This window comes from Lithobates pipiens, unplaced genomic scaffold (assembly GCF_037356315.1).
Source record: "Lithobates pipiens isolate NorthernLeopardFrog02 unplaced genomic scaffold, aLitPip1_a1.2 Scaffold_19, whole genome shotgun sequence".
Lineage (NCBI taxonomy): Eukaryota > Metazoa > Chordata > Amphibia > Anura > Ranidae > Lithobates > Lithobates pipiens.
Window position 1 is genome coordinate 59,047,623 of NW_027507764.1, and position 9,944 is coordinate 59,057,566.

Genomic DNA, 9,944 nt, shown 5'->3' on the forward strand with positions numbered 1-9,944 from the left:
TCTCTGCCCCCCAGACAGGTACATCCTCAGTGACTGGGTTCAAAAATTCTTCCCCGGGCCAGGACTTCTGGATAGGGCCCCCCCCCCCCCAGCAAATAATCCTTTAGCAATCTTCTCCAGACGTTCAGCCTATCTCCTGCTGAGGCATGGACTGTTATTGCTTATCTTAGAAGCTATCGCCCATGTACAGCAGCTCCAGGAGATCTGGAACTGTGGGCAGTGCAATATGTAGGTGGGACTTTGTGTGGGTGTAGCTTGAGTGTGGGCAGGGACACAGGGGACCCCATGAGCTCCTATTGCCTGGGGGGCCCCATGAGTTGCTGGTTCGTTGCTGGTAGCTTTATGATCTCTCTATAAGGTTGCACACTTGAAATGTTTGTGTTTATGTCAATGAAAAGAAATGGTGGCATTAAAACACTGATCTCATGTCTGTGGCCAGCTTTGCACATTCTGATTGTAATAAGGAAATACAATACATATTTCAGGACAGACAAGCAGTTTCCCACCAGCAGCGTCTGGTGCCCTATTTTTTGGGTGGGGGTAGCAAACAAACCCCCCACCAGTTCTGAACTTACCCCATCCAGGTGATGGCCTCACCATCTTCTGCTCCTGGCTCATTAGTTCATAAGATCCACCTCCTGTCCTGATTGGCCAGGAGGAGAAGCCGGAAGACAATGGCGAATATTGATTTGCTAATGTCACACGTGTGTGGGTTCGGGGCGCAAAGCCCAACCTTTTTGAAGCCAATTAGAGTCCCAGGCTCTAATCCTGCTTAAACAAAAAACACTCATAGAAAACCTATGAGTCTGGTGCCCCACATGGAGATTAGGGGGGCGACACCCCTGTGCCCCTTATGGACCGGCTGCTGCTGTTCACACCCCTCCTCCTAGAAAATGCCCAGGTCTCCAATGCTCTTAATTTCCAAGCCAGTGATTGATAAACCTTTATCTTTTTCTATTCGTATTTTTGTTTTGTATTAAGTTTTGACATTTCTGCAATGCAAATTCTGATGTTGTCTGTGAAGATAAATATTGGAGATGACCTCCCTCCATCAGAGGTATTGAGACCACTCCCAGGGGCAGACCAATAGACTTGGCCGGTCTTGCTGTGGGTGTGGTCTCTCCTCTCTATAACTATCAACCAGGAATCTGGGATCAGTCTGTAGAATAACACTGACTCTTCATTGCCTTTGGTGGACAAGACTTCAACATGACAACCATACATTCCCTTGCTGTGATTGCTGTCAGTCTGTTGCTGGTTCAGTTCATCTCATTCTCCGCAGCTGGACGTAAGTGTTGCCAACATTGCAGTGTGTGTGTGTGTGTATATATATATATATATATATATATATATATATATATATATATATATATATATACATATATATATATATATATATGTGTGTGTGTGTAAAATTGACTATGTTGTCTAGAAAAGATAAGAATTTGTGGCTTTATGTTCCCTTTTGGTATAGAAACCTGGATCTTTACACCTGTTCTTTACAAAACATGTACTGGGGCTGATCACAAACAAACAAAAGATTTCCCAGCACACTTACCGACCAGCCTGCAAAATAACCAAATTAGCCTGTCTAACAGTTTATATTAATAACAGAGGGTTTTTAACATAAACTGTTAGCCCTTGTACACACGTTCGGAGATTCCGACAACCAAATCCGACGGATTTTGTCCGACGGATCTTGTCCGAAACTGTTGCATACACGCGGTCGGACAAAGTTGTCGGAAAATCCGATCTTTCAGAACGTGATGATGTAATTTCGTTACGATGGGACTACGTTCAGGCTAGTAGCCAATAGCTTTGATGTAGGGATCTGAGCATGCGTGGCACTTTGTCCGATCAGAATTCTCTACACATGATCGGAGTATGTCCGATCGGAGCATTTTGGCGGAAAATATTTCCGGAAAGTTGGAAAAGTTGGTCCGACGGATATTCCGACGGAAACAGTCCGATGCAGACCACACACAGTCGGAATATCCGACAAAATGCTCCGATCGGACACATTCCGTCGGAATCTCCGATCGTGTGTACAAGGGCTTAGACAGGTCCGATTTGGTTGTTTTGAAAGCTGGTCAGTAAATGTGCTGGGGAATCTTTTGTTAGTGATGTGCCCTTTCATGTGCACCTTGCTGCATTGGCCAGTTATAGATTGGGGTGATTGCCACTTTTATGTACTGGGGTTGTTTTCACTGGGAAAGACTGGGATTGATTCTCAATCCTGTGGACCATATTTATTTATTTATTTTCCTGAAGCTCTGCTGACTAGTCTCAGCTGGGCTGTTCAGTAAAGTGTTAATTTCGACTTTAAATTTCAATTTAGTTTCAACCATAGTCTTTTGGCTAAAATTCAGTTTTAGTCATATTTTAGTCATCTGAATTGTTTTAGTCATATTTTAATCGACTAAAATCTCCAGTATATTTTAGTCAACTAAAATCAAATGGGTTTAGGTAAATTGTAAAAAAAAAATGATGTGAACCAAAAATATTAACCACTTAAGGACTAAGCCTCGTTTTGAGATATTGGTTTTTAAAATAGGTTATATATATATATATATATATATATATATATATATATATATATATATATATATATATAATATAAATATACATTTTTTCTAACACCCTAGAGAATAAAATGGCGATCATTGCAATACTTTTTTTCACACCGAATTTGCGCACTTTCTGACCACAAAATCCGTCAGATTTTTTCAGATGGATTTTGGCCGAAACTTGTCTTGCATACACACGGTCGCATAAAGTTGTTGGGAAAATCCGATCGTTCAGAATGAGGTGACGTACAAAACGTATGACAGGACTACGCAGAGGGCAGTAGCCAATAACTTTCACCTCCAAATTTTTTCTGAGCATGCGTGCCACTTTGTGCATTGGAATTCTCTACACACGATCGTAAAAAGTCTGATTAGATTTTGTTGTCGGAAAAGTTTAGATCCTGCTCTCAACCTTTTTCCATTGGAAATTCCGAGTCAGAGCCCACACACGACAACATAATCCGTTGGAATGTGTACGGGGCATAACTACGGTCGGATTTTCTGACAGAAAATGTGCGATCGGATCATGTTGTCGGAAAATCCGACTGTGTGTGGGCTCCATCGGACTTGTTGGATTTTCCGACGTACAAAGTTTGAGATCAAGATCTAAAATTTTGCGAAAATAACATTCAGTCTCCTAAATTCCGATCGTGTGTAGACAGTTCCAACGGATAAAGTGCCACGCATGCTCAGAATTAACTAAGCCCTTGTAGACATGGTTGGAAATTCCGACGGAAAAGGTCAGATCGGATTATACTGTCGGAAAATCCGATCGTGTGTGGGCTCAATCGGAAATTCGGACGGAAAAATTTGAGAGCAGGACCTCAAATTTTCCGACAACAAAATCCGATCAAACTTTTTCCAATCGTTTGTAGAGAATTCTCCTGTGAATGACCTGCCAGTCATTCACAGGACAGGCAGAACGGCGGTTTGCCTATGTAAACAAGGCCGTTCTGTGAGGGAGAAAGATGGAGCTAAGCAGAAACACGGATCTCGGTTTCTCTCCAGTCACAGAGTTCCCCCACAGTTATGAATCACTTCCTAGGAGCTCACTTAACCCTTTGATCATCCCTGATGTTAACCCCTTCCCTGCCAATGTCATTTATACAGTGACAGTGCATTTTGTTAGTACTGATCATCGTATTGGTGTCACTGGTCCCCAAAAAGTGTCACTTAGGGGGTTATTTACGAAAGGAAAATCCACTTTGCACTTCAAGTGCACTTGGAACTGCAGTCACTGTACATCTGAGGGGTACATGCAAGGAAAAAAAAAACATACGTTTTAGCTTGCACATGACTGGATGATAACATCAGCAGAGCTTCCCCTCATTTCAGATCTTCCCCTCAGATCTACAGCGACTGCACTTCCAAGTGCACCTCCAAGTGCACTTGCAGTGCAATTGTAGTGCAGAATGGATTTGCCTTTTGTAAATCAACCCCGTAGTGTCAGATTTGTCCACCGCAATGTCGCAGTCCTGCTAAAAATTGCTGATCACCGCCATTACCAGTAAAAACAATAAAAAAAAGAAAAATCCATAAATCTATCCAATAGTTTGTGGATGCTATAACTTTTGGGTAAACCAATGTATATACGCTTATTGGGATTTTTTTTACCAAAAACATGTAGCAGAATACATTTTGGCCAAAATGTATGAAGAAATTTGATCCTTTAAATTTTTTTAATTGGATATGTTTTTTTTTTTAACAAAGTCAAGTAAAGCAAAGTAGAAAGTAAAAAATATTCTTTATTTTTTAAAAATTGTCGGTTTTTCTTTTTTTATTTATAGAGCAAAAAAAAAGGGGGTGATCATATACCACCAAAAGAAAGCTCTATTTGTGGGAAAAAGGGAAAATCTATTTTATTTGGGTCAGGAAAACCTTCCGAAGCTGGTTAAACTTTAATGTGCCATTATTATTGGCTCTGGATGGAATCGTGTTGCCGATTTATAAATGGCCAGCACAGTAGTGTTCATTTTGATGTCAATTTTCGATTTAGTTTCATTCATAGTCTTTTGACTAAAATGCCATTTTAGTTGTGTTTTATTCATCTGCATTTAGGTCTACACACAGTCGGAAATTCCAATGGAAAAAGTCAGATCGGAATATGTTGTCCGAAAATCCGATCGTGTGTGGGCTCTATCGGACTTTTTCCGTCAGAATTTCCGATGGAAAAAGTTTGAAAGCTGGCTCTAAAATTTTCTGACAACAAAATCCGATCTGACTTTTCTGATCATGTGTAGAGAATTCCGGCACAAGTGCCACGCATGCTCAGAAAAAATTTGGAGACGAAAGCTATTGGCTACTGGCCTCTACGTTGTGCCTTCATACGTTATGTATGTTACCTTGTTCAGAACGATTGGATTTTCCGACAACTTTGTGCGACCGTGTGTATGCAAGACACGTTTCGGCCAAAATCCATCGGAAAAAATATGATGGATTTTGTGGTCGGAATGTCCAACCGTGTGTACGGGGTATTAGTCGTATTTTAGTTGACTAAAAATAGTGTTAATTTAGTTGACAAAATGAACACTGGTTCTGTTACTGTCTATGTGTTGGAAGCTCAAAGAGAGAGACAGGTCAAGTCTTTCTTTGACCGGCTTCTGTTCCCAGATGTTACCTGGAACAAGAGAGCATTATCAGTGGTGAACATTAATTTGCATATAAAATGTAGTTCATATCACAGGACAGACTCATGGATTCCACTCTTTATCTCTTTTTCCATTGCCTATGACAGTGATGGCGAACCTTGGCACCCCAGATGTTTTGGAACTACATTTCCCATGATGCTCCACTACACTGCAGAGTGCCTGAGCTTCATGGGAAATGTAGTTCCAAAACATCTGGGGTGCCAAGGTTCGCCATCACTGGCCTATGACTTGCATCCAAACATCAGTCCATGTAAGGTGTATGTAGAAGGAGATGGGTATTTCCCAAATATTTAGCTACGGTGGTTGTCAAGTAAAAATGCAAACAAATTTCTTACCAACGAAAACTCGAGTGTCTTCCATCCTCCATGAAACTTTTCAGTAACAGTCGTCTTTATCACCAATTATCTCTTCCATTGCTATTTGATATTTAGGTGTTGTTTCTTTCCAGTTCAAGTCTGTGACCAGCCTTTAGACCCCGGTCCATGTAAGGGGCACGTAGAGCGCTATTACTATGAGAAGAACACGGGCACTTGCAAGTCTTTCATCTATGGCAATTGTCGAGGAAACGAAAACAATTTTGCTACTCTGGATAAATGTGAGCTTATGTGCAAACCAGGTATGTTTTCGTTTTCTGTTTGTCCTTGTATGTTTCTCAATATTGATTCATTCATTATTCATTAGTTGTATATCCAGCCCAGCAGAAACTTGTTCTATAAAGTTACAATAGCCATGGTGTTATCATGTCATATCTTTTTTTCATTGCTATTTGATATTGAGACGTTTATTTTATTTTTTTCCTCAGCTGTAAGGTGTTCCGCGACCCCAACAGCCGGTCCATGTGAGGCGTACATGGTGCGCTATTACTATAATCAGAGCACAAAAACTTGCAAGGAATTCATCTATGGTGGTTGTCTAGGAAATGGAAACAATTTTCTTAATAAGGAAGAGTGCGAACGCACCTGTAGATCAGGTATTTTCATTGTGTGTCATCATTGTATGTTGCACAGTATGGATTTATTTCAGCTCAGATTTACTGTACACACTACTTTTTCTAGTTCTAGTTTAATTCTATTGTTTTTTTATTTGTTAGTTCTACTCTATTCTTTTCTATTTTATTTTCTATTTGGTTTTATTTTCAATTCTATCCTTTTCTGTTCTATTCTTTTTCTATTCAAATTGATTCTATTTAAAATTAGCATTTTAGAAGATGGATATATTCTATTCTATTTTTTCTATACTATTCTGTTATTTTATATTCTATTCTAATCTATTCTTTTCTATTCAAATTGATTAGGTTTGAATTTTGGGAAAAGGTTATATTCTTTCTATTATTTTCTATTATAGTCATTTTTTTCTTGTTTTTTTCTATTCTATTATTCTCTTATGTATTCTAATTCAAATTTATTCTTTTGAAATTCTAATTTCAGAAGATGGTTATATTATTTCTATGTTATTCTATTCTATTCTATTTGTTGCTATTATATTCTAGACTATTCTGATGTTTTGTTTTCTATTGAATTTTGTTCTGTTTTACTCTATTATATTCTTTTATTTTCTGTTATATTCTATTCTGGTCTATTTTTTCTATTCTATTCTCTTTTGAATTGAAAAACCGCTTCAAATTCGAAATTGAAAACTGTTCGAATTAATGAAAACTTTTTGAATTCAATTGTGAATACTATTTGGAATTAGAAAAATATTCAAAAACGATCTGAAAACGTTTCAAATTCAAATTCCGTCTACATTTTTTGGGTTCGTTTTAAGTTCAGTACTATTGTAATTTAGAAATTTGGATGCATCTGAAATTATAAAACAATGAAGATTCACCCAAATTTCAATTCGGAACGAAACAAACCACACATGTCTAATAGATAGCACTTTCTTTTCTGTGGTATATGATCACCACTGTTTGTTTTTTTTTTCTTTTGCTATATAAACAAAAAATACTGAAAATTTAGAAAAAAAAACCTCAAATTTTTCTTTGTTTCTGTTTTGCAAATAAATGTGTTCTGTATTCTGTGACATTTCTTTGGTAAAATAACCCAAAGCAGCATATATTATTTAGTCTGTAGGAAAGTTATAGAGTCCAAAAACTATGGTTTAGATCTGAAAATTGATCAATCCTGATGTGCTGACAGCCTCTCTCATTTCTTGAGGTCCTAACATGCCAGGACAGTACAAATACCCCCAAATTAACACTTTTTAGAAAGTAGACACCCCAAGGTATTTACTAAAGGAGTTGTAAAGGCAGAAGATTTTTTTATCTTAATGCATTCTATTACTTAGCCCCCCTAATACTTACCTGAATCCCATCTCTTTCCAACGATGTCCACAAGTGTCTTAGCCACCCTCTCCTAATGATTGGCTGAGACACAGCAGCGACGCCATTAGCTCCTGCAGCTATAAATGTCAGTTAGCCAATCAGGGGAGTGTGAGTTAGGCAATCACTTTAAGCCCTTGTACACACGGTCAGACATTCCGACAGCAAAATCCATCAGATTTTGCCCGACTGATTTTTTCTGAAACTGGTGTTGCATACACACGGTCAGACAAAGTTGTCGGAAAATCCGATCGTTTGTAACGTGATGACGTTATTTCGTTACGACGGGACTACGTTCAGGCTAGTAGCCAACAGCTTTGGTCTAGCTTTGGTCTAGGAATTTGACCTGAGCATGCGTGGCACTTTGTCCAATCGGAATTCTCTACAAATGATCAAACAAAGTCCAATCGGATCATGTTTGCCCTTCACCCCGATTGTGGGTGGGCTGTGTCCAAGAGACACACCTCATCCCCCATTGCCACGCTGCGTGCCCCCGGGGGTGTGCACGAGCAGTGAGAACAAGTTCAATGGATGTGACCGGCTGTGATTGGACACAGCTGGTCATGTGGTAAAGAGCCATTTTTATTGGAACAGGCGGACATTATATGATGTTCACCCAGAGGGAGAAGATGTTTCTGCTGGCATCATATTACTATGTCCCAGTATGGAAATGGTAACGAGGCATGGTGAGTTTTAATTTCCAAGTTGGAATTTTTTGTCAAAATTAAGAAAATAAATTTGCTTTTTCCCCACTTTTTTTTTTTAACATACGGTCACAAGAGCAGCACAGTGTCATCACATGACCGGTGTGGTGGGGATCAGGGATACTGACTGTTGACCGTATGAAAAAATAAAAAACTTTTTTTTTACCCTTTCTTAACCATTTTTTTTTTGCTACATACTGTGACCAGAGCGGTATTACCATAATGACATTGTACTACACTGGGGAGCTTATCAGGACTTTTTAACAGTATTATTGCTTATAACAGTTATGATCACTGTTAGAAGCAATCATTTTTATTAATGGCATCCATTCATAGTCATGATGCACTACTGGGAGAGCTATGAGTGGCCACAGCTATCACATGGTACAGTTCACTGTGCTTGGCCCTGTCTGTGACCAATCAGATATTTCACAATAGTACTCAATGAATGGCTATAAATGAAAGCCATTCAATTTGTACACTACGATTGGCCACAGCAGTCACATGATACTAGGGCCAGCCAGGTACACTGATCTGTCATCTGCTGCATCCAGTGGACACAGTGGGTGACAGATCGAGCCGCAGTGTAGCTACTAGAGCGCAAAGGAGGAGTGCGACTGGGAGGATGTCATATGAAGTCTTCACAGAAGACATATTACTATAGGTTAAGCAAATAAAAAGGTAACCAGCAATCTTTATATATTTTTTTATGTTATGCTATGTTAATGAGATCATGTAACTAATATAAAATAGGGGTTATCCCAATTTGGCTGCAACAGTATCTAAATTAGACCTGAATACAGTGAACCCGTGCTTTGCCCATGTAGGGAAAAACATCGGGGTCACTTGCAGTCTGCTTCAGTTTAGGGTGAAGAAAACAATTACTTTTTAATTTTTATTAACTGTGTTTTTTCCCTTATCTATAACATGCCTGCAATCGACTTGGTTATTCATTTGTAAATTTCTGTTTTGTTTTTTTTGACAGCCTAATGAACCTCACCGATGTGGGATTACTTTTGGATGTTATCTTTGGATGACGAGCATATGTTCTCTTAAGTGGAGAATGTTTGACATTGCAGAGTATTGGAATGTATTGTATTCCTTTCAAAATATTGTAAGAGGTTGTATCTTGTTTGAGCTTTCCTGAGCATTTGTCATCCATGGTTCAATTGTCATCTATGGTTCAACCTTTAAATAAACATATTAACCCTTTCATGACTAAGCCTATTTCTGACATTTGTTGCTTGCAAGTTAACCTCCCTGGCGGTATGATTATTTCAGATTTTAGGTGCTGAAAATGGTACAATTATTTTGCATGAAAATTTGGCGTTTTATATTGTAGTCCTGTAATTCTTAGGAATAACTCGCTTAAATCTGTCCAAACAAGAGTCTAGCAGATATCCCGGTATGATAAAGTTTGAAAAATGAAATCATAAATTATAATATAATAAATAACTATAAATAGTTATACCAAATAATATAACAATAATAAAAATTATTCAATAATGTAATCAAATCAAAAACACTGAAATTTGCTCAGTTGCAGAATTGTCACAGTCATTACTTTTCAGTGTTTGATGATGGATCTCCCCACAAATCGCTATCCCTCAATTCTGCGAGTGATTCCAATTTATTATCACTGTTTTCTAGATGGTCTAAAATCACTTTTGATGTAAAGGGACAGTTTTGGTTGCTATGGACAATC

The 9,944-nt window shown here is 38.5% G+C and overlaps 1 protein-coding gene across 1 annotated transcript; it reads left to right on the forward strand.

The window, feature by feature from the left end:
• The first annotated feature begins 1,166 nt into the window (after positions 1-1,166).
• LOC143995997 (BPTI/Kunitz domain-containing protein-like) lies at positions 1,167-9,457 on the forward strand. The gene is made up of 4 exons (XM_077490788.1): positions 1,167-1,288; positions 5,664-5,831; positions 6,018-6,185; positions 9,225-9,457. The coding sequence occupies exons 1-4, from the start codon at positions 1,210-1,212 to the stop codon at positions 9,227-9,229; spliced, it is 420 nt and encodes a 139-aa protein (XP_077346914.1). The 5' UTR covers positions 1,167-1,209; the 3' UTR covers positions 9,230-9,457.
• Positions 9,458-9,944: the final 487 nt, after the last annotated feature.